The sequence below is a fragment of the Molossus molossus genome, unplaced genomic scaffold (assembly GCF_014108415.1).
Source record: "Molossus molossus isolate mMolMol1 unplaced genomic scaffold, mMolMol1.p scaffold_m16_p_4, whole genome shotgun sequence".
Lineage (NCBI taxonomy): Eukaryota > Metazoa > Chordata > Mammalia > Chiroptera > Molossidae > Molossus > Molossus molossus.
In genome coordinates this window covers 67,474,010-67,498,159 of record NW_023425377.1, presented here as the reverse complement: position 1 = coordinate 67,498,159, position 24,150 = coordinate 67,474,010, and the positions used below count along the sequence as shown (strand labels likewise).

The 24,150-nt window shown below is 48.0% G+C and overlaps 1 protein-coding gene and 1 long non-coding RNA gene across 2 annotated transcripts; one reads left to right on the top strand and one right to left on the bottom strand.

Moving 5' to 3' along the window:
- Positions 1 to 391: 391 nt before the first annotated feature.
- Positions 392 to 3,305, top strand: LOC118643490. The gene is made up of 3 exons (XR_004962000.1): positions 392 to 506; positions 2,321 to 2,422; positions 3,077 to 3,305. It is a non-coding gene; the product is annotated as an uncharacterized LOC118643490 (long non-coding RNA).
- Positions 3,306 to 18,403: 15,098 nt separating this feature from the next.
- Positions 18,404 to 22,240, bottom strand: CCDC194 (coiled-coil domain containing 194). Its single transcript, XM_036282193.1, has 3 exons — positions 21,911 to 22,240; positions 18,921 to 19,017; positions 18,404 to 18,540 (listed from the first exon to the last, which is right to left on the bottom strand). The coding sequence occupies exons 1-3, from the start codon at positions 22,238 to 22,240 to the stop codon at positions 18,404 to 18,406; spliced, it is 564 nt and encodes a 187-aa protein (XP_036138086.1).
- Positions 22,241 to 24,150: the final 1,910 nt, after the last annotated feature.

Below are 24,150 nucleotides of genomic sequence, written 5' to 3'. Positions count from 1 at the left end.
CTACAAAGCAATCTGCAGATGGCTGCTTCTTCTACTGGGCTTGTAGGTGCCCAGGCAAAGCCAAGCTGTGAACCAAGGCCGGCTGCTTCTAGTGCCAGACCTGGGACCACATAGCAAGAGGTATGGGGCTCGCTGTAGCCAGATGCTGCTTGTCTGGAGGATTTAGGAAATCTGAAGTAAGAGCTAAAGCAGGCCAATCCTATGGTAAAGCCACTGGAAACAGCTTGGGTGGGGCTGAAAGCTGGGTGGGGCGGGGCCTCAGGGAATCACCAGGGCGGGGCAATCAGTGTGAGCCAGGTTGCTGGAGTCCCAGATATGGTGGCGTCTGCCTGCCCTGTAGGGAAAGGCTCATCAAAGGAACAGCCTCCACCAGCAGGCCTGTCTGGGAGAAAGCTGTCTCCCCAGTCTTCGCCCTAACGCCAAACAACTCAGTTCTTCCCCATATGTCTTTGGTGCCTTTCCAGCTGCCTCCCCTCCATGCTGAAGCTTAGAGGGAGAAGGTCTGAGTAAGTTGCGCACGGGCCCTTTAGGAGGAGCTGCCTGGGGCTCCAGAGCCTCAGCCTCCCTCAGCCTCAGTTCCCGCTGGTTTTTCCAGCCAGAAGTTATGGGGACTTCTTTTCTTGGCACTGGAACCCTGAGCTGGGCACCTGGTGTGGGACGGGGACCCCTCACTCCTAAGGGAGGACCTTCACAGTTGAGGTGTCCCTCCTGATTTTTATTCTCCACACATGGGTGTGGGACTGGCCTGTCCGCATCTCCACCCCTCCTACCAGTCTCAATGTGGCTGCTTCTTTAATTTTGTAGTTGTAGGACTTCCATTCAGCTTGATTTCAGGTGGTTCTGAAGGCTGTATGTTCTATAGTTTAGTTGTAATTTTGATGTGGTTGTGGGAGGAAGTGAGTACCGCATTTCTCTTTCTTTTTTTTTTAATCCTCACCCAAGGATATTCTTCCATCCATCATCAGATAGAGTGGGAGGGAGGGAGAGAGAGAGAAACATTGATGTGAGAGAGATACACTGACTGGTTGCCTTGATCAGGGCTGAGGACGAACCACAATGGAGGTCTGTGTCCTTGACCAGAATTGAACTTGAGACTTATCAGTCTGCAGGCTGATGCTCTAACTGCTGAGCCAAACCGGTCAGGGTGGGAGTCTGTCTATCTTTCAAATAAACTTTCTCTTGCTTACCCTTGGTTCATAAACTCATTCTGCGATTTTGAGAGACAATAAACCCGCTCACTACGGCTTGGTTTCACTAGTACTTCTGAGACAGATTGAAAGGCGGTTGAATCTTCATAACTGGGCATCTGAGAAGACTCTGGGGTTGCATTTGAGTCAAGCTTCTTTGGTAAGTCCATTGGAAGTCGAGAAGCTCCTTCTAGATGCCTCAAAGGTTGGAGCAGAATGTGATACTCAAAACTCAAATTGCTACAAAGTAGTTTGGAAAGAACCATATACCCCAGAAATAGTGAGAAAAACCCAAAATCCAACAGAAGAGCTAACCTCAGCTAAGCGACATAAAGGTGTTTGGGTGCTGCCCATCCCTAGTAAATAAGATGAGGTGCAAGAATGCCTGTCCCCTGGGTTGAGAGGAAGCCCCTTTCAGCCCAGATAGAAGAGTGAGAGAGGCACATCGACTGGCCGCCCCCCACATGACCCCAACCAGGGCGAGGTACGTGCCTTAGCAGGAACCGAACCTGGGACTCTGTGGTCTGCAGGCCAATGCACTAACCGCTGAGGCAAACCAGCCAGGGCTAGAAGGCATATTTAGAGTCAGTGTAAACCTGGCTGGTTTGGCTCAGCGGTTAGAGCATCAGCCCATGGACCAGAGAGTCCCGGGTTCGGTGTCTGCTAAGGCACATACTTCGCCCCGGTTGGGGTCGTGTGGGAGGTAACCACTCGATGTGTCTCTCTCACATCGATGTTTCTCTCTCTCTCTTCCTTTCTCTCTCTCTCCAGCTCTAACTGAATATAAATGCAAAAATGTCCTTGGGTGAAGATAAAAAAAAAATTTTTAGAGTCAGTATAGATGTTCGCTCTCTGGTTCTATGCTAGGGTTAGAGCTCTGATTAAGGCGATTAGTTCTGCTTTTTGAGAGGTTGTGCCTCGTGGAAGGGGACTGGCTTGAATATCCTCTTCAGGCTCCAGGGTTACAACTGTATAACAAGCATAGGAGGCACCCTGCTTACTGTAGGCGCTGCCATCAATGAACCATGTATGATCTGCCTTTGGAAGAGAGCTATCCTTGATATGGGGAAAGGGAGATAAACAGAAGTCTAAAGTTTCTAAACAGCAATGTGTCTCTTTTTTTCTTCCTTTAGATGGTAAAGGAAGTAAAGTCGCTGGATTAAGGGGAGAGGTAGATGCTACTGAGACCTGAGGCATTTGGAGAAAAAGGGTGTGTAGCTGCTGAATGCGAGAAGGTGACAATAAATTTTGTAAATGTCGCTGAGATAGCATATCCTTTAAATTATGAGAAGGATGGACAGTGACTGGGCTATTAAAGATAATCTTTAGGCTCTCTAGAGTGAGGACTGCCGCTGCTAAAGCCCTAAGGCATGGGGGCCATCCCAGAACAGTATTATCTAGCTGTTTGGAAAGGCATGCTACAGACTGGAGGGTGGGCCCCTAAAACTGCCCTAGGGGTCCAACTGTCACTCCTTGTCTTTCATCTATGTATAAAATAAATGGCTTGGTTAAGTCTGGCAGAGTGAGGGCAGGAGCCTGAGTAAGGGCTTGCTGTAATTTCTGAAAAGGAGCCTTAATGGGAGTGACAAGATTTAAGGGGTCATCAAGACTCCCTTTGGCGGCCCAAAAGAGAGGTTTAGCTAAAAGTGCGGAAATTAGGAACCCACAGCCTGAGTAACCCGCTAAGTCTGAGAATGAAAGAAGCTCTTGTTTAGTCTCCAGGACTGGGGTTTCAGAGATGAGGGAATTCGGCCTGCAGGGATACCCCTGGAATGGGAGTAAGAGTGAGCCCTAAGTAGGTTACGTGAGTTGTAAGTTGGGCTTTTTTTAGGGGAAACCCGGTACCCTTTTTCTGCAAGGAAATTCAATACAGGCGGTATGATTTTCAGAATCCTCTCTGGTGGGACTACAAAGGAGGTCATCTACATACTGAAGAAGAATGGACCCTTTTATGTCTAATTGCTGCAAGTCACTGGCTATGGCCTGCCCAAAGAGGTGGAGACTGCCCCGAAATCCTTGAAGAATGGTCCAGGTTAGCTGTTGGGACTGCCCAGTGTCTGGGTCAGTCCAGGTGAAAGCAAAAAGGTTTTGAGAACCTGGATGTAAGGGAATAGTAAAAAAGGCATTTTTTTAAAAAAAAAATCTTTATTGTTGAATGTAGAATGTATTATAGATGTTCCTCATTTTTCCCCCATTGACCCCCTCCTTCCCACTCCCGCCCCCCTCCTGCCTTTTCCCACACTATTGTCTGTGTCCGTTGGTTATGCATATAAGTTTTTTGGTTTATTTCCCCGCCCCCCCCCAACTCCTTTCCCTTTGAGGTTTGTCAGTCTAGCAATGAATTTGTACTTCTTAATCCCTTCACCTTTTTCACCCATTCTCCCAACCCCCTCCCATCTGGCAACCAACAAAATGTTCTCTGTATCTATGAGAATGTTTCTGATCTACCTGTTCATTTTGTTGTAGATTCCATTGTTGATAGATATGTATTCATTGCCATTTTGTTTGTTCATATATTTTATCTTTTTCTTCAAAAAGACCCTTCATCATTTCATATAATAACGGTTTGGTGGTGATGAACTCCTTTAACTTTTTCTTGTCTGGGAAACTCTTTATATGGCCGATTCTAAATGACAGCTTTGCAGGATAGAGTAATCTTGGTTGTAGGTTCTTGCTTTTCATCACTCTGAATATTTCTTGCCACTCCCTTCTGGCCTGCAAAGTTTCTTTTGAGAAATCAGCTGACAACCTTATGGGTAACTCCCTTGTAGGTAACCAGCTGCCTTTCTCTTGCTGCTTTTAAGATTCTCTCTTTGTCTTTAACCTTTGGCATTTTGATGATGATGTGTCTTGGTGTGGGCCTCTTGGGGTTCATCATGTTTGGGACTCTCTGTGCTTCCTGGACTTATATGTCTGTTTCCTTCACCAAGTTAGGAAAGTTTTCTGCCATTATTGTTTCAAACAGGTTTTCAATTTCTTGTTCTCTCTCTTCTCCTTCTGGCACCCCCAAGATGCGAATGTTGGCATGCTTGAAGTTGTCCCAGAGGCTCCTTACACTATCCTCATTTTTTGGGGTTCTTTTTTCTTTTTGCTATTCTGATTGGGTGTTTTTTGCTTCCTTATATTCCAAATCGATGGTTTGCTTCTTGGATTTACGTACTCTAGTATTGAAGCTGTGTAAATTATTCTTTATTTCAGTTAATGCCTCTTTCAATTCTGACTGGTCCTTTTTTATGCTCTTGAGGCCCTCACTAAGTTCACTGAGGTTCTCACTGAGTTCACTGAGTATCCTTATAAGCAATATTTTGAACTCAGCATCTGTTAAGTTGCTTACCTCCATTTCGCTTAGTTCTTTTCTTGGGGTTTTGTTCTGTTCTTTCATTTGGGACCTGTTTCTTTGTCTCCTCATTTTGGCTGCCTCCCTGTGTTTGTTTCTGTGTACTGTATTACTTAACGAGCGGTATAGGGCTAGCTGAGACCAGATGCTGCTCGTTGGAAAGAATTTAGGAAAAACCTGAAGCAGGATCCAAGATGGGCCAATCCTATGGTTAAGCAACTGGCAACAGCTTGGGTGGGCCTGAAAGTTGGGTGGGGTGGGGCGGGGCCTCAGGTAGTCACCAGGGCGGGGCTACCAGTGTGAGCCAGGTTGCTGGAGTCCCAGATATGGTGGCTGTCTGCCGCCCCAGGGAAGGGCTCACCAAAGGAACAAAGGCCTCTGGCAGCACATTTGTCCCGGAGAAAGCTCCCTCTCCAGTCCTCGCTCCAGTGCCAAACAGCTCAGTTCTTCCCTGTATGTCTCTGGCGCCCCTCGAGCTGACTCCCCTCCAAGCTTAGAGGGAGTGAGTCCGTGTGCGGGCCCTTTAAGGAGCTGCCTGGGGCTCCAGCCGCGTCAGCTTCCCTGAGCCTCAGTTCCTGCTGGTTTTTCCAGCCAGAAGTTATGGGCACTTCTCTTCCTGGCACTGGAACCCTGAGGGGGCATCTGGTGTGGGATGGGGACCCCTCAGTCCTCAGGAAGGACCTTCCCAGCCGAGGTGTCCTCCTGATTTTTATCCACCACACGTGGGTGTGAGACCAGCCCGTCTCGCCTCCGCCCCTCCTACCAGTCTGGATGTGGCTGCTGCTTTAATTCCATAGTTGTAGGACTTCCATTCAGCTTGATTTCAGGCAGTTTTGTTCTGTAGTTTAGTTGTAACTTTGATGTGGTTGTGGGAAGAAGCGATACCACGTTTACCTACGCCGCCATCTTGACCGGAAGTCAAAAAAGGCATCTTTAAGGTCTAGGACCGTAAAGAACTGTGTGTTAGCCGGGGTTTGAGAGAGGAGGGTATATGGGTTAGGAACAACTGGGTGTATTGGTTGTACGGCCTGATTTATGATGTGGAGGTCCTGTACCCGACGGTAAGATCCATCGGGCTTTTGCACAGGCAAAATGGGAGGATTATAGGGAGATTTGGTAGGGCAGAATAATTTTTCTTTAGGAGTCAAGTTAAGACAGATTTTAGTTCTTTTTGGGCTTCTGGGGGGATAAGGTATTGTTTCTGGGACAGGAAAAATGAGCGATCTTTGAGAGATATTTTGATCGGCATATGGTGCTTAGCTACAGAAGGGAGGGATGTGTCCCACACTATGGGGTTAACTAGTTCTGGTGGTAATGGTAGGGGGTTATATTAGAAGAGGAAGTAGCTCTGGCTGGTTTGACTCAACGGTTAGAGCATCGGCCTGTGGTCCGGAGAGACCTGGGTTCGGTTCCCGCTAAGGGCATGTACCTCGGTTGCAGTTTGTCCCCAGCCCTGGTTGGGTCGTGCTGGAGGCAGCCACTCCATGTGTCCCTTTCACATCGATGTTTCTCTCTCTCTCTTCCTCTCCCTCCCGCTCGGTCTGAACAACAACAAAATGGAAAAATGTCCTCGGGTGAGGATAAAATAAAATAAAATAAAATAAAAGAGTGGAGAAAGATCTAAGGGCCTAAAGAACAAGTGAGTGTCTGGTTGCCCTGGGTTGTGATATTTGGCTGTCAATTCCCACAACTGAAACCCCAGAGCATCGAAGAGGTCCTCTGAACTCGGGCAGGGCAGAGTAGGTTGCCCTGGTATCAGTTAAAAATGAAATTGACCTACCTGCTGCCATCAGAGTTACCCGAGGTTTGGAGTTTGAGATGACGGTCAGGGTGCCCGTTCCTGGGCATCTTCAGTGTTCAGCTGCAAGGCCAATCAGATTAAGACCTGGATTGCCTGATCCACCAGCCCGAGGAAGGGAGCAGGACGGTCTCTGCATAGTCTGTTCGCAGTCCGACTTCCTCAGTCTGTCCACATTGAGGACATGGCTTAGGTGGTGGTCGGGGATTGGGGCATTGCCTCACCCAACAGCCAGTCTGATTGCATTTATTTATTTATTTATTTATTTTTGTTTTGTTTTGGTTTATCTTTATTCTTTTTATTTTAATCCTCATCAGAGGACATTTTTCCATATTTTGTTCAAATAGAGTGGGAGGGAGAGAGGGAGTGTAAAGGACAAACATATGCTATGTGAATATACAAAAAGATTTTTCCCATTAGGCAGACCTCACTCCCTGGACTTTAAGAATAGCAAGAACTAGCAGCCAGAGTTAATAGTTAACCATTATATTGTGTAGGTAATAACTGCAATTGTACAGACCCGAAACTGCTTGCTCCCTCAGGCATTAACAGCTAACCTCAGATATCTGCTTCTGTACATGCTTGCTTGCTCGCAAACCTTCAGCCCAATTCCTTAACAGGAGCTAAGACAACTATATAAGCAACCCTCCCCTGAGCTCGGGGCTACTCTCTCCTCTGCGTAGGATGGGACAGTCGCCGCGCGGCTAATCAAGTTCTCTTAATTTGAACCCAGTTTGGAGTCTGAGTCTCATTGGTCTACAACAAGAGAGAGAAACATCGATGTGAAAGGGACACATTGCGTGGCTGCCACCCACACTACCCAACCAGGGCCGGGGACAAACTGCAACTGAGGTACATGCCCTTAGTGGGAACCGAACCCGGGTCTCTCTGGACCTCGGGCCAACGCTCTAACCGCTGAGCCAAACCGGCCAGGGCTTATCTTTATTCTTGAATGTATTACAGTTGTCTCCCCCTTTTTTCCCCATTGACCCTTCCCCCCAATCCCTCTCCACTTCTGCCTTCTCCACACTATTGTCGGTGTCCATTGGTTATGCATATATGCATAGAATTTCTTTGGTTTATCTCATCTCACCCTCCCTCCCGCCTTCCCTTTGAGATTCATCAGTCTAACAACAAATTTGTACTTTTTAATTCCTTCTTTTTCACCCATCCCCCTAACCCCTGCCCATCTGACCAGCAACAAAAAGTTCTCTGTGTCTGTCTATGAGTCTGTTTCTGTTCTGCTTGCTCATTTTGTTTGTAGATTCAATTGTTGATAGATATGTATTTTGCCATTTTATTGTTCATATTTTTGTTCTTCTTCTCCATCAAGAAGACCCTTCAACATTTCATATAATACTGGTGGTGATGAACTCCTTTAGCTTTTTCTTGTCTGGGAAACTTTTGATATGTCCATCAATTCTAAATGCTTTGCAGGATAGAGTAATCTCGGTTGTAGGTCATTGCTTTTCATCACCTTGAATATCTCTTGTCACTCCTTTCTGGCCTGCAAAGTTTCTTTTGAGAAATCGGCTGACAGTCTTATAGGAGCTCCTTTGTAGGTCAGTCTGATTGCATTTAAAGCAGGGACTGGGGGGTCCACTCTCCTGATTCTGGTGGGCGCCCTTCTGTCCCCCGAAGGGGTTTGCTGACCCCTTTGATTAGTGGGACCTCTGATGGCAGAGGCAAGCATTTGGAATTCTGCTATTCTTTGCTGTTTAGCCTCTTCATCACAATTATTAAAAACCTTAAAGGCGCCCTGGCCAGTTTGGCTCAGCGGTTAGAGCATCGGCCTGTGGTCCAGAGAGACCCGGGTTCGGTTCCCGCTAAGGGCACATACCTTGGTTGCAGTTTGTCCCCAGCCCTGGCTGGATCATGTGGGTGGCAGCCACTCGATGTGTCCCTTTCACGTTGATGTTTCTCTCTTTCTCTCTCCCTCCCACTCTATCTCAACAAAATATCGAAAAATGTCCTCGGGTGAGGATAAAAAAAATTAAAAAACAAAAACAAAAAGCCCTTAAAGTCTAGATTTAGAAGTTCCCATTGAGGGTTTGAGGGCCATCTTCGAGTTTTTGTAACTTTCTTCTAATGTCTGGGGCCAACTGAGAGATAAATCTCAGGTTTAAAATGACAGTCCCTTCTGGGCTGACAGGATCTAAGTTAGTATATCTTCTCATAGCTTGTATAAGGCAGGATAGAAAGGTTTCAGGTTTTCATTCCTTTCCTGGATTATTTCAGACTGTTTTTCATAGTTAACAACCTTGTGTGAGGCTTTTGTAAGTCCCTCAATGAGACATATTGCCCTATGGTCCCTGGCTTTCCTAACCGCCCCTTTGTCCTGATAATTCCACCTGGGGTCCTGGCTAGGGACTGCTTTGGCTCCTACCAGGTTAATGAGGGGTCTGTCAACTCAGATTATCGGTATGGCCTGGGCGTTAACCCAGACTCAATTTTTTTTTTTTATCCTCACCTGAGGACATTTTTCCATTTTTTGTTCAGATAGAGCGGGAGGGAGAGAGAGGAAGAGAGAGAGAGAGAGAGAGAGAGAGAGAGAGAGAGAAACATTGACGTGAAAGGGACACCTCGAGTGGCTGCCACCCGCACAACCAACCAGGGCCGGGACTAACTGCAACCGAGGTACGCGCCCTTAGCGGGAACCAAACCCAGGTCTCTCTGGACCACAGGCCGACGCTCTAACCGCTGAGCCAAATCGGCCAGGGCCAGACTCAATTTTTATCTTCCGGATTAAGGGTGGAAGAGAGAATAACATGAATATCGTTCCAAGTTAGATCACAGGACTGGGTAAGGTACTTGAATTCCTGAGTATAATTGGTGGGATCCTCAGTAAGGGATCCTAGTCTTTTATTTATTTGGGACAAACCTGAGAGAGAGAAGGGGACATGAACTCTGACAATCCCTTCAGCTCCTGCTACTTTCCTCAGGGGGCATTCTAAACCGGGAGCTGAGGTAGGGGACGGATAGGGACCAAAGATGGTTCCCGATCGCATGTGTGAGGGAGTTTTTGCTTCAGTAGAAGAGTTGGAGCAGGAGTAGGAGATTCAGGGTAGGGTGGGGGGCCCGCAGAAGGGGCTGGAGGGGGAGGATCTGCCGGAGAGGCTAAGGTGGTGGAGAGAGGTTGGCTGGGTCAAAGAAGGAACAGGAGAAGTTAATGCATTGTCTTCAGAGGGAGGTTTGGGAAGACTGGAGTGGAGTTAGAAGATTTGGGAGGGAGAGCAAGAAACGCATAAAGAGGGCCGTGTTGCCCTGGCCGGTTTGGCTCAGCGGTTGGAGCATCAGCCTGCGGTCCAGAGAGACCCGGGTTCAGTTCCCGCTAAGGGCATGTACCTCGGTTGCAGTTTGTCCCCGACCCTGGTTGGGTTGTGAGGGTGGCAACCACTCGATGTGTCCCTTCACGTCGATGTTTCTCTCTCTCTCTCCCTCCCACTCTATCTGAACAAAATATCAAAAAAAAAAAAGAGGGCCGTGTTCTGAGTGCAAAAGGCCTGGATGTAAGGAACCTCAGATCATTTTCCTTGCCTTTGACAGAAATTGTCTAGGTCAGTGAGAATGTTGAAATTGAAAGTGCCGTTCTCAGGCTATTGTGACCCATTATCCAATTTGTATTGAGGCTACACAGTGTTGAAGTAAAAAATGAGTCACTTGAGCCCTGGCCGGTTTTGCTCAGCAGTTAGAGTGGCGACCTGTGGACCAAGGAGTCCCGGGTTCGATTCTGGCTAAGGGCACGTGCCTCAGTTGCGGTTAGTCCCCAGCCCCAGTTGGGGACGTGAGGGTGGCAGCCAGTTGATATGTCTCTCACATCGATGTCTCTCTCTCTTTCTCTCTCTCTCTCTCCCTCCCACTCTGTCTGAAGATAAGTGTAAAAATGTCCTCAGGTGGGATATAAGTCCTGAGTGAGCCCTGGGATCTGTAAATTTTTTAGGAGACATCCTAGGGGTGTTGCATGAGGCATGGATGATTGAGCGTTTCCCATGCTGCGGTGTGAGATGTTGTGGCCTAGCGGTCTGACGGATACACTAGTGGAAGAAGAAGGCATCCCCCCTTCTACTCTAGAGTAAAGAGACGTGCAACTCACCTCTATCAGGCATCCCTAGACATATGGTGAGCTGAGGGAATCTGGTTCCTGAGGAGAGCGTCCTGACCAGCACAGGATTTGGGGAGGAACAATCACACAGACGTGACTGAGAGATCTGTCTCTCTTATGTCCTGGATGGGGGGTAACAGGACAGCCTGGAGAATCAGACCAGCAGACAAAAACACTCACCAGCGCCCTAGATGGTTTGGCTTAGCGGTTAGAGCATCAACCTACAGTCCAGAGAAACCGGGGTTCGGTTCCTGCTAAGGGCATGTACCTTGGTTGCAGTTTGTCCCTGGCTCTGGTTGGGTGGTGTGGGAGGCAGCCACTCAATGTGTCCCTTTCACGTCGATGTTTCTCTCTCTCTCTCTTCTTCTCTCTCCTATCTGAACAAAAAAAATGGAAGAATGTCCTCGAGTGGGGATAAAAACAAACAAACAAACAAAAAAACACTCACCAGCAAATTAGTGTTCGGTGTTGATGCTCGATCAATAGAAAAGGTTGGAGGACCAGTATCTTTTTTTTTTTGTACAGATAGAGTGGGAGGGAGAGAGAGAGTGAGAGAAACATCGACGTGAAGGGACACATCGAGTGGCTGCCACCCGCACGACCAACCAAGGCCGGGGACAAACTGCAACCGAGGTACGTGCCCTTAGCGGGACACGAACCCGGGTCTCTCTGGACCGCAGGCCGACACTCTAACCACTGAGCCAAACCGGCCAGGGCGGAGGACCAGTATCTAATTGAGGATGTAATTGATCCCTGTCCAAAAGGAGGCCCAGAGGACTCCGGGGGACCGCAGTTGCCCCCTATGCAGGATCCTCACAGACCTCATGAGTTTCGGCACCAAATAAAAGGTCTGAGCTGTTGGTAGATCACATCCACAGCGCAAGGCCAATGTAGAGCAAAACAATGTTATTGCATGCACCGGGGTGTAGGCAGGCTGCGCTCAAAAAGGGTCAGCCTTGAATAACAGTTGGGGTATAGGTTATACACTCTGCTTCTAGCTTCTGGCAGTTCCTGCTGAAGTGCTCTGCAAGGCCCATTGTCCACTTTGCAGCTGCACTGGTCTGGTATCTCGTCCTGCGTCTGCTGGGTGATTCATTGTCTTGCGGATAATCCAGATAATCCTTACTCAACAGAAGGCTGAGCAAAGGTCATGCAAGCAATGCATTTTTCACAGTTTCTACCTTTTGCAAGCTTATACCTCTACCCTTTGAAACGTTGTTAACCCTTTCAGTTACCTTCCTCTATTTGCTCAACATTATGTCTTTGGGATCTGTTTATTCCTTCTGCCTCCTGTTTAGGTTTTCACTATATATAATATCAATGAGCATTTAGACAGTTTCTAATTTTTTTTTCTAAATTTTTTGTTCTAATGAACAAAATAAGATTCAATATCAAATCCTGATAAATTATATCACTGGGTCCCAAAGCAGTCACATTTTACATATTTTAAAATATATTTTATTAATTTTTTTAGAGGGAGAGGAAGGGGGAGAGAGAGAGAGAAACATCTATGTGAGAGAGAACTATCAATTGGCTGCCTCCTGCAAGGCCCTCACTGGGGATCGAACCTGAAACCTTGGGCATGTGCTATGACTGGGAATTGAACTGGGACTTCTCAGTCCATAGGAGGACCCTCAATCCACTGATCCAAACTGGTCAGGAATAACATTTTACTTTTTTTTCTTTATTGATTGTAGAGAGAGAGAAAGGACGAGAGAGAGGGAGAGATAGAAACATCGATGAGAGGAAACTTCCTGGCCACCTGCTTCTTGTTCCCCACTGGGGATCGGGCCCACAACCTGGGCATGTGCCCTGACTGGGAATCGAACCGGTGACCTCTTGGTGCGTGGGTTGATGCTCAACCACTGAGCCACACTGGCCGGGCACATTTTACATTTTGACAGCTGTCACCAATTTGTGCCCCAAAGAGGTTGTTTCCATTGACACTCCTGCCAGCAGTATCTAAAATCTCTAAAGCGGACTCTGAACACGTTCTGCCTGTGTCTCTGGCCAGAAAGGTCCGGAGGGAGGAGGCAAGCAGCCCTCACATGCACATGCGGTCAAATGCATTGATCCTAATGAGTGTTTGTTTTTTCTTCCTGAAAATAATGTTATGTTCACAGGAAATTTTGTGCATGAACTGATCTGAATTCCCTCAGAAGGTCATCCCAAAATTAGGTTTCAATTTTAAACCTTTAAAAACTTAAAAACAATCAATTTGGTTTTATTTGTTTATTTGGGCAGAGAAGGGAAAACTGTCATGAGGAAGTCAACTGCCACTACCTGAAAACAAACACCAAAGTCCTCCCGGAGACATGAGGGTTTAAAAAAAAGAAAAGGAAAAAAAAAACCCAAAAACCTCCTGCGTCCTGGAAGGTCTTTGAGGAAGTGATATTTCCGGTGAAGAAAATTTTCAGCAAAGTTCAGAAATCCCTCCACATTTATGTCCATGTGTTTGGTTTGGTCAAAGTCAAGTGAAATGAAGTTTTGTGCTTTAGAAGTTGACAGAAGAGGCAAAGAGAGCCCTTTGGAGAGGAACAGCCTGTCTTCTCTGGGCCTCTGTGTTGCTGCCTGAGAAAAAAATGACCTGGAACTGAAGGGCTAGTGAGGCCAAACCTGCTGCTATACCAGTTGCTTTCTGCCCACAGCTGCACCAAAGTTGTTTTGGTTTTTTTTGTTTTTTGTTTTTGTGGTATGTGCCCCTAGCAGGAACCCAGAACTGCAGGCCGATGCTCAACCGCTGAGCCAAACTGGTCAGGGCTGCACCAAAGATTTTTATTTCATCCCCTTATTCCTGTCTCTATAGCTACAGAGGGAGGCTCCAGGGTTACTATGGATAGGGGAGGCCAGGGTAGGGACTTGGGATGGTGTACTGGGGGCAGGGTTGGAGACACAGAGATAAAGAGAGACGCAGAGACCAAGAGACAGAGACTTTGAGTGGTAATTAGACAAGTGCAGAGACGAGGCAGAACAGAGCATAATCACGTCAGGGGCTGGCCCTGTGGAGTGGGAAGTAGGTGGGGTCCAGAGGCACGTCCCACCAAGGAGTGCTGTTTGCTCCCTGGGTCAGCTGGAGAGCCTTGGTGCAGCCAGGTGCCTGAGCCTGTTCTCCCTAAGTCACCTCCAGTAGTATGGGTCTCCCCAGGGGTTCAAAGTTCCTTCTGCCATCTCTCCCTTCCCAACTCTCTCTGACACCACATCTGACTGTGCCTTTCCTGCTCGTACACCTGCCATGGCTTCCCATTTCCCTCCATTCAAGGAGATGAATTTCAGTTGTTCCACAGGTATGGTCAACATGGAGCCAGCAGAATAAGTGAATAATAATGATAATGGTTGAAGTCCCATTTAAAGCCCTGAGTCCAGCCCTTTGCATGATTCAGCTCTTAGACCCTGCAGCACAGTGAGGGGGTCTTAAGTCAAAGTCCAGACTCCTGGTCTCCAGCTCAGGCTGACTCCAGAGGAAGAAGACATTTCCTGCTCACTTTTTGATTTATGCCACGGATGAGGTGTTCTCAAACACACCCTTAGCCCCAAGCTCTGTGCTCTTGGCAGGCAGCAAACGGCAGGAGGCTGGGGCGTCCCCTGGTGGCTCACAGTGGAACACAGAGGCTAGACCCTGTTTTTCCTCCCCTCAGCCTCATTTCCTCCTCTGGGGCTGGGCCCTCTAGTTCCCCATCCAGGTGGGCCCCCTTTCAGGTAAAGAACCTGATGAGGCACCACCAAGCCCCAGGTAGGTGGGGGAATAATGAGCATGAGTGGCTGAGAAGGGATCAGTTTTCCAAGGGCTCTCACTCCTCTCCCTACACCAGCCTCTTCAAAATTTTTCAAAATAAAATTTAATTGTTTTTTATCCTCACCTGAGGACATTCTTGCATTTATTGTCAGAGCAGGAGGGAGAGAGGGAGGAAGAGAGAGACAGAAACATTGATGTGAGAGAGACACATCGAGTGGCTGCCACCCACACGGCACCCACCAGGGCCGGGGACAAACTGCAACTGAGGTACGTGCCCTTAGCAGGAACCAAACCCGGGACTCTCCGGTCTGTGGGCAGACGCTCTAACCGCTGAGCTAACCAGCCAGGCCTATAAAATTTAATTTTTTAAAGGTTATACATGTGCATGATTTTTAAAATGCAAATGTTACAAAAAGATGTATAGAGAAACATGAGACTGCCTTCCCCACCAACCTCTAGCCCTCTAGTTCCCACCCAGAGGCCACAGCTGTGACCAGTGTTTTCTTTGGAAATATTTGGATAAAAATATCCCTCGAATTATTGCTCTTTTGCTTTTTACATTATGTGTCTCACAGAAGACCTTCTTTGGCCTTTTTAATAGTTGTATAGTATAGTATTCTACTGTGTGAATAGACAGACATTCACTTAAAGTCCTCAACTGGCTGACATTGAGGTTGTTCCCAATTTAAAAATATATATATTTTTAGAGAGAGAGGGAGGGAGAGGGAGAGAGAAGCATCGATCAGCTGTCCCGGGATGTACTCTGACCGGGAATTGAACCAGGAACCTTTTGGTGCAGGGATGACACCCAACCAACTGAGCTACACGGGCCAAAGCTGTTTCAAATGTTTTTTGCGCCCTGGCCGGTTTGGCTCAGCGGATAGAGCGACCCGGGTTCGGTTCCCGCTAAGGGCATGTACCTCGGTTGCAGTTTGTCCCCGGCCCTGGTCGGTTGTGAGGGTGGCAGCCACTCGATGTGTTCCTTTCACGTCGATGTTTCTCTCTCTCTCTCTGTTCCTCTCTCTCCCTCCCACTCTACCTGAACAAAAAATGGAAAAATGTCCTCGGGTGAGGATAAAAACAAAAACAAACAATCAAATGTTTTTTGCAATTACCAAAAATATGCTAATAATGTCCTCTTCCTACCTCTCCTTTTTATATGTACATTTTAATTTGTGGAATAATTTTATATTTACAGAAAGTTTGCATAGATAATAGAGTTCCTGAATAGCCCTCACCAAGCTTCGTCCATTATTAACATCTTATATACCATGATTCCTTTGTCAAAACTAACAGATTAACCTTAGTATATTACTATTAACTAAACTCTAGATTTTATTTGATATACCCCACTAAATGTTTTTCTGTTCCAGGATTCTGCATTGCATTTGATCCATCATTTTGTATCCATGTAAATATGGTTGTAGGTAATTGCTAGAAGGGAAATTGATGGGTCAAGTGGTTTGCACCTCAATTTTGAGAGATGAGAGAAAACTGCCCTCTCAAGTGGTAGTACCAAAGAGCAGTTCCAACTGTGCTACATGGATTGCTTGTTTTCTCATAGCAGTCTAACACAGGATATTTACAAACTTTTAATCTGTTTATTTTCTATCTTTGCCAAACCAATTGGTGGAAATTGGTACCACATTGTTGTTTCAATTTGCATTGCTTTTCTAGGAGTGAGGTTGGGTATCTTTTTCTTTGAAGACTGAAATTTCCTCTACCAATGCATTAAAAAAAAGTTTTTATTGATTTTTTAGAGAAAGAGGAATAGAGAGATAGAAACATTGATGTAAGAGAGAAACATTGATTGGCTGCCTCCTGCATGCCTCCCACTGAGGATTGAGCCCGAAACCCAGGCATATGCCCCAACCAGGAATCAAACCCACCAGGAATTGAACTGACCAGAAGTTGAACTGGGATCTCTCAGTCCATGGGATGATGCTCAGTCCACTGAGCCACACTGGTCAGGTGAGGTTGGGCATCCTTTTTAGTATGTTTCTATGAACTGACTTTCCAATGTCTTTGTTTATTTTTATATGAATTATTATTTTTAAAAATTTTGTTTGTTAATTCTCACCTGAGGATATTTTTTCCATCGATTTTTGTTTTAATTTTGTTTTCTTTATTGATTTTAGAGAGAGAGGAAGGGAGAGGGAGATAGAAACATTGATGAAAGAGAACATCAATTGGCTGCCTCCTGCATGCCTCCCACAAGGGATTTGGCTCACAACCTGGGCATGTACCCTGAATGGGAATCGAACCAGCAACCTTCTGGTGCATGGATCAATGCTCAACCACTGAGCCACTCCAGCAGTGCTTTCTATTGATTTTTAGAGAGAGTGGAAGGGAGGGAAGGGAAAGAGAGAGAAAAACATCAATGTGAGAGAGACACATGGATTGACAGAATGAGGAACACTCCAGTTAAAGGAGATGAAAGACACTTAACAAATACAGCGTGTGAGCCAAAATACTCTTTTGTTATAAAGGACATTATCAGAACAGTTGGCAAAATCTGTTTAAGGCCTGCAGATTAGATAACAGTATTTTATCAATATCCATTTCCTGATTTTCATAATTGTACCATGATTATGTGAGAGAATGTCCTTGTGTTTAGGAAATGCAAACCGAAGTATTTATGGGTAAAGACATAATTTCTGCAAGTTTTTCATAATGATAGAGAGGGTGGAAGGGAGAGAGAGAGAGAGAAGAAAGCAAAAAGATGGTAAAAGTTAACATCTGTGGCATCTGGGTGAAGGAGTTCTTTTTACTCATCTTCCAATTTTCTGTAAGTCTAAAGTTATGTCAAATATAAAGGTAAAAGACAAAAATAATATAAAATTGTGCCACATGAGATTATTTCAATTATTTCTGAACTGTATAAACAGTACTTTCGTATGATTCAACCTATACATTCTCTTCCTCTTTTCTAATATGTGTTTCTCTTATTTTTCATATCTGATTGCATTGGCTAGTACCTCCAGAATAATATTAAATATTTGATAGTGATTCTTTTCACCTTGTCCCTGAATTTGATGGCCTTTTCAGAACTTTTCTCAGTTGATCCATCAGTATTGTGAATTTTATTAACAAACTTCTGAATAGTGAACCATTCCTGCAGCTCAGATATAGGTCACCTTTGTTGTGGCATATTTTAAAGCGTTACTCAGTTCTCTTTGCTAAAATATATCATTTGGGAGTTTCGTACTATCCTCCCAGGAAGAAGAGTCTTATTGTGTTATCTGTCAGTTTTTGTTGTCGAGGTGAAGCCTGCTCTATTAACGTGATTCCAACCACTCGTTTTACAAAGTACACTGAGTCCCAGAGAGGAGAAGTGATTTCTGTAGGTCACTCCCAAGCCAGGGCTGGACTCTAAGTCCCCATGATTGTGGGATGAGGGCAATACTATCGTTAGAGGGGACTTAAGTCCCAGATCAGCACTATTTCACTGGATGACTAAATGGACCTGTTTCTTATCTGCAGAATAAGCACAAGATGGTCGGGGAGAGAGGATGGAGTCTCCTTTCTGTTTCCATTCAAAGCAGTTGGTCTACAGCTGAGCGTTGATGGATATCGATGGGGCATATCTTCCAGGGTGGGAACCTCTACGTGTCCCCCCAAAACCGTACAGTGTCTCTGTCCAACTGGCCTCGAGCCCACATCCTGTAGGTGGTTGAATCACCCTCGTGTGCGTCGTGCCGGCCGCTGGCAGCCCCCAGAGGGTCTGGGGCGAGAGCGAGAGCGGGGGCTGGGCCGGGGTCGGGACCTAGAGGGAGGCCGGGGGTGCGGCACTCTTCGCTGGGGGTCCATCTCGTCTTCCAGGACTTTACTGCCGGGAAGGAAGAGGGGCCGTTGAGCACCTGGCCCTCCGACTCCTGAGACCTCCCAGCACTCTTCCTCCTTTCCTGGGAACCCCATCCCTCAGGATCTATCCTTTCTTTACTCCTGGCCATTCCCAGGACCCCTCCCCAGGGACTCCTAGGCCCTTCCCTGGAAGCTCAGCTCCAGATTCCCGGCCCTTCCCTCGATGTTTCTTTTTCTTTGCACCCTTCCATCCCCCTCCCAGAGCTCCCCATGTGCGCCTGACCCTAAGAACCCATGCCTTCAGAGTGCCGGCCCCAACCTGGGGACTCCCTCTTCCAGAGTGCGAAACCCGCTCACCGTCTCCAGGTTCTAACTCCAGGACCCTCGCTTGGATCCTCCCCTCAGTCCCTCCCCAAGGCCCCGCCCCTCCTCCCCCCCTTACTCACACACGCTCCCGAAGCACCGCCTCCCGGGCCGCGCAGGCTCCCCCCTCGGCCTCGGCCGCGCGTGCGCGCCGCTGCTCCTCTTCCAGCAGCCGCGTAGACTCAGTGGCCGCTGCCTCCCACCGCGCCAGGGCTTCTGCGGGCGCAGCGGGCGCGGTCAGGCTGGAGATCAGACTCCAAACCCCGCGCGTGCCGGCGTCGGAGTTTATAGTCTGCCTACTATTTGCGTGCTTTGCTTTATTTGAATTAAATGTGTGTGCTGTTTACATGGCCTTTACGTGTCATTTGCATAGTTTTCATTGCTTTTGAAAGTCGTTTACATGGCGTTTGTACATTTTGTGGCATTTGCGTTTTTGTGACCTTTACATGTTATGTGCATTTCTTTAATAAGTTCTCGCGTTCATTTGCATGTCGTTTGTATTATGTTTGCACCGGTGCCTGTTATTTGCGTAGCTAGGAACCTTCTAGGTTCCTCCCACCTTTAGCCCTGTCCAACACGCTTACGCCCCAACACACCTGTCAGCGCCCCGTTCTCGACCCCCATCTGAGTCCCCTGTGCCTTGGCCTCGTCCATCTCAGTCTTCAGTGTCATCAGATGGGTCTGAAGCCGGCTCTGCGGAGTGGAAGGGAAGTGAGGGGGGATCCTGGGAGGGGCAGAAGGAGTGAATTGGCCCTGCTCTTTCTAGGGGAGACTGACATGACACTGGTGTTCCCTGAGCTTTGTTGGAATGTCCTTTGAGGTCCTGTAGTTGTGAAACACAGAAATGGCTGCTGGAGTCTGGGGTACCGCGTGGTGACAGCTACCTGCCTAGAAAGAGGTCTCTGCCTAGGTCTACGGCCCCCCAACCCCAAGCCATGGGGATGTGGAAAGGGTTTAGCTCTGCAGTCAGACTGCGGTTCCAATCTCAGCTACATCTAGACTTGCTGACTGGGGTTTAAAACCAACACAAGTCCATTTGGTTGTTGGCAGTGATTGGGTTTGTGGGTTGTTTGTCACCTCTGGGAGAGATTCTGCAAAGCAACTAGCCTGGCCTCAGAGCATCCTCCATTAGAAGGCAAATCAGGATTTGAACCAAGGGCAGGCTGCTCTTAACTTTGGCTGTTCCAGGCCCTTCCCTTAGGTAAGCAAGAAGTGGGTAAGGGGTCTGCTTTAGTTTTTATTTTTATTTTTTATCCTCACCCGAGGACATTCTTCCATTTTCTACTCAGATAGAGTGGGAAGGAGAGAGAGGAAGAGAGAGAAACATCGATGTGAAAGGGACACATCGAGTGGCCGCCACCCACACGACCCAACCAGGGCCGGGGACAAACTGCAGCCAAGGTACATGCCCTTAGCGGGAACCGAACCCGGGTCTCTGTGGACCGCAGGCTGACGCTCTAACTGCTGAGCCAAACCGGCCAGGGCTGCTTTAGTTTTTAAAACTCACATGCTGCCCTGGCCAATTTGGCTCAGCAGTTAGAGCAATAGCCCACAGACCAGAGAATCCGGGGTTCAGTTCCCACTAAGGGCAGGTACCTTGGTTGCAGTTTGTCCCCAGCCCCAGTTGGGGTCGTGTGGTTGGCAACCACTCGATGTGTCTCTCTCACATCGATGTTTCTCTCTCTCTCTCTCTTCCCGCCTCTCTCCCTCCTACTCTATCTGAAGATAAATGCAAAATTTTCCTTGGGTGACGAGGATAAAAAAACAAAACAAAAAAACCCACAAAAACTCACATGCTGCCCAACCTCTGCTGGGACCAGTACACAGAAGTACACAGTAGTTAATAAACATGAATGGTTGGGACTTTGAGGATGGTTCTTCTGTGAGGCCTAGGGCTGGGAAGGGTTAAGAAAGTATTTGAGACTTCTAAAAATTCTGCTGCCTTGTGTGCTTCTTCTCCAGCTCTCTAAACATACTCTTTTATTTCTCTGGCTCCTCTTCACCTTCTCTCCCACTCCCACAAAGTTCTAGCCTAAGTCCTCCTCTCTCTGTAAGTTCATCCCTTTCACATTTGCACGGCTCTGTCAGTTCTGTATCTCCCACATGCTTCATCTCCTCCAATGTTCCAGGTCCATATTTGAAATTTTTTACCAAGGACGCCACTTGAAGCCCTCTGGCACTACAACCTAAGTGGATCTGGATCTTAATCCCTCTTCCCTTCATTAAAACAAATGATTCAAAACCTGGAAACAAGGTGACGGGATTATGAGTGCGGTTTCTTTGCGCCCTGCGGTGCGAGAGCAGTGGTTCTCAAAGTGCGGTCCTGGACCAGCAGCACCAGCCGCACTTGGGAACTTGTTAGAAACGCAAATTCTCAGGTCCTACCCGAGATCTACTGAGTCGGAAACTCTGGGGGTAAGGTCCAGAAATCTATGCTTTCACAAGCCCTCCATGTGATTCTGATGATCAAACAAACCAGATCTTAAGTTTTACCCCCACAGCCTTTTGTGGAGCTGTTCCCTCTGTTTCCATGACCAATGCCAGAGATTAAGCCCCTATCCCCTTTTTCCTGAATTTTTACAACAGCCCCCTACCTGGTTTTTTGTAATAAACTCAGTCTACACAGAGGCTGCTGGAAAAATATCCCCAAGACCTCAAAAAAAAAAAAAAAAAAAAAGTGAAGGAGGTGGCCAGAGGAAAAGGGAGGAACTGGCTGGTACCTCCTCCAAGAAGCCAACTTTAGCCTCCTAATTACAGGTGACATGAATGTCCTTTTCCCGAAATAGGGCTGGGACACTGGCTGTAGGAGGTGGGCACCTGGGGGAAAGGATAAAAGGTTTTCCCCAGGTGGGCTCAGGGGTCTGGGGCTTCTCTATCCACCACTGTTTACCTGGCAAATAGCAGAGGACAGTGGGGCCTTCTAGATCAGAGGGTGTGCTCAAGGGTGAACGGACATTGCAGGAGTTGGGGTTATGATGCTGTTTTCATTCCCACTGAAGAACTAGGGAAACTGCCCAGGCTCAGTGAAGCTCAGGAGGCTGACCGTCCTCTGGCACACTGAAGGGTTGCCAGTCCTACCCGAGGGGGCACATGCCTGGGTTGGGGGCTCAATCTCCAGTAGGGGGCAAGCAGGAGGCAGCCAATGGATCTTCTGCTCTCACATCCTCTCTCTAAAAATCAATTAAAAAGTATTTTTTTTTAGAAAAAAATTTTTTTGGGTTAATCCTCACTTGAGGATATTTTTCCATTGGTTTTTAGATAGACTGGAAAGGAGGGGAGAGGGAGAGAGAGAGAGGGAAAGAAACATCAATGTTTCTCTCACATCGATTGGTTGCCTCTCACACGACCTGGGATCCAATCTGCAACCCAGGTATGTGCCCTTGACCAGTAGTAGAGCGGGACCCTTCCATCCCTAGGCTGATGCTCTAACCTCTGAGCCAAGCCGGCCAGGACTAAAAATTAAAATAAAATAAAAAGAATTGGGGAAACCAAGGCACAGGGTTGGGGGTGGGGAAATCCCTGTGTGCCTGTGTGTGCAGCACCTCCCACTTTTTGGATGCCCCAGCCCCCAACACTGCCGACATACCTGGTGGCCCTCACAGGCCCTTAGAGCCTCCTCCAGCTCCCGATGGACACCCTTGGCCTGGTCCAGCTGCTTGGCCAGAGCTTCCTCTCGTTGAGCAGCCTCTGCCAACTGTCGCTGCAACTCCTGGAGCTCCCACAAAGGGTTCCCGGGGGGCACCGTGGCATTGACTCTGGGCTCCAGCTCAGGGCAGTGAGACCCTCTGGAGGCCGCGGCGGCCAGATTCCAGGCCAGTAGGGCTGCCCCCGCCGCAGCTGCCGCCAGGAACACCGCAGCCCCACACAGGGCAAGCACCCGCCAAGCGTACCCCGGCTCTGGCCCCAGCTCAGCCATGCCGCCATCCACAGCTCTGGCCTCAGACGTCCACAAGCATTTAATTGGCACCTTGGGACGCCAGGGACATCCACGGGTCCGCCCAGCCAGGGTGTGTTTCCCGTCTTTGGGAGGGGCTGGCTGCCCACCAGGGGCCAGGCTAGGCTACTGGAGCCCAGGATAGGACTGGATCCTGAGTTCCAGTCCTGCCTCTGCCTTCTGCATGCTGTCCTCTGAGCCTCAGTTTGCCCCTTTGTGAAGTGGGGATGATAGTAGGTCCTTAGGGCTTAGTGACAATCACATGAGCACATCCAGGCAAAGCACCCTTCAGCACAGGGGACTTGGTGAGGGGCTAAGGGCATATTGTCTCCATTCTGTTCATGGGGAAAACCGAGGTTGGAAGACTAAAGACTACTCCGACTGAAGTTGGTCTAAGTCAGAATATCACACTTTTATTTTTTTGCATCCGCACCCGAGGAGATTTTTCCATTTTTTGTTCAGATAGAGTGGGAGAGAGAGAGAGGAAGAGAGAGAGAGAGAAACATCGACGTAAAAGGGACACATTAAGTGGTTGCCACCCGCACAACCCAACCAGGGCCAGGGACAAACTGAAACCAAGATACATGCCCTTAGCGGGAACTGAACCTAGGTCTCTCTGGACCGCAGGCCGATGCTCTAACTGCTGAGCCAAACCGGCCAGGGCAGAATATCACACTTTTAAAAAATATATTTTTCTTTATTGATTTTAGAGAGAGAGAGGAAGGAGAGGGAGAAAGAGATAGAAACATTGATGAGAGAGAACACTGATTGGCTGCCTCCTGCATGCCCCCCACTGGGGATTGGCCTGCAACCTGGGCATGTGCCCTGACAGAGAATCGAACCGAGGCCTCTTGGTGCATGAGTTGATGCTCAACCCCTGAGCCACCCTGGCCAGGCAGGCTGTCACACTTTCTGTGACCAACTCTGAGGGCAAAGGGTAGACTCAAGGGTGGACCAGCCCCATCTCTCTGACTGTTCTTCACTGGATCACCAGGGGGCGATCTTGCAACATGAATCAGATCCAGGCCAGTTTACAACATCCTTCTCAGAATCAAATCTCCTCCTCCTCTGCCCTGCCCCCTTCATCTCCTCCTGGACGTCTTTCTTTTTTTTCCTTCCTCCATTTAAAACAAAAATGTGGTTTTTATTGATTTTTTAGAAAGAGAGGAAGGGAGAGAAACATCGTTGTGAGAGAGATACATCAATCGTCTGCCTTCTGCATGCACCCTACTGGGGTTCAAGCCCCAAACCCAGGCATGTACACTGACTGGAAATCAAACCAGGACCTCTCAGTCCATGGGACGACGCTCAACCCACTGAGCCACACTGGCATTTTTATCTCCTTTTCCACCTCCTCCTACTTCCCCCTCTTTCTTTGACCCCCCACTTTGCCTCACCCTCTACCCTTTGCCCCTTCCTAATGTGTCACTCTCGTCCCCCTCCTCTTTCTTCTTCCCCTGCAAGACCTCTAGCTCACCTTTGACATTCTTTCCTTCTCCTAGGCACCCTCCAGCCCTCCTCAATCTTTTCTGGCAAGCGCCTTCCCACCCCAGGGCCTTTGCATTGGCTGTTCCCTCTGCCAGAGGGCCCTTATCTCCCTCTGTGACCAACTGTCCCCCATCCTTCATCCATGGATGTATCTCCCCTTCCAGAACTCTTCCCTCTCCCACTACCTGAGGCTCCTTTTGATCAGCTCTCTCAGGTCTGCTGTACTTTTCCATGGTGTTTGACTGATTCCCAGCTGCCTCCCATATCAGACAGGGTGAATGCCTAAAGAGCAAAACTCAGCCGGGCTGGTGTGGCTCAGTGGTTGAACATGGACCATACACCAAGAGGTCGTTGGTTTGATTCCCAGTCAGGGCACATGCCCAGGTTGTGGGCCAAATCCCCTA

Excerpts from the sequence above, each read along its gene's own strand:
- CCDC194 (XM_036282193.1), bottom strand. The coding sequence starts at position 22,240 with ATGGCTGAGCTGGGGCCAGAGCCGGGGTACGCTTGGCGGGTGCTTGCC. Across the intron at positions 19,018-21,910 it reads GGGCCTGTGAGGGCCACCAG|AGCCGGCTTCAGACCCATCT; the intron begins GTATGTCGGCAG and ends TCCACTCCGCAG. Across the intron at positions 18,541-18,920 it reads CGAGAACGGGGCGCTGACAG|AAGCCCTGGCGCGGTGGGAG; the intron begins GTGTGTTGGGGC and ends CTGCGCCCGCAG.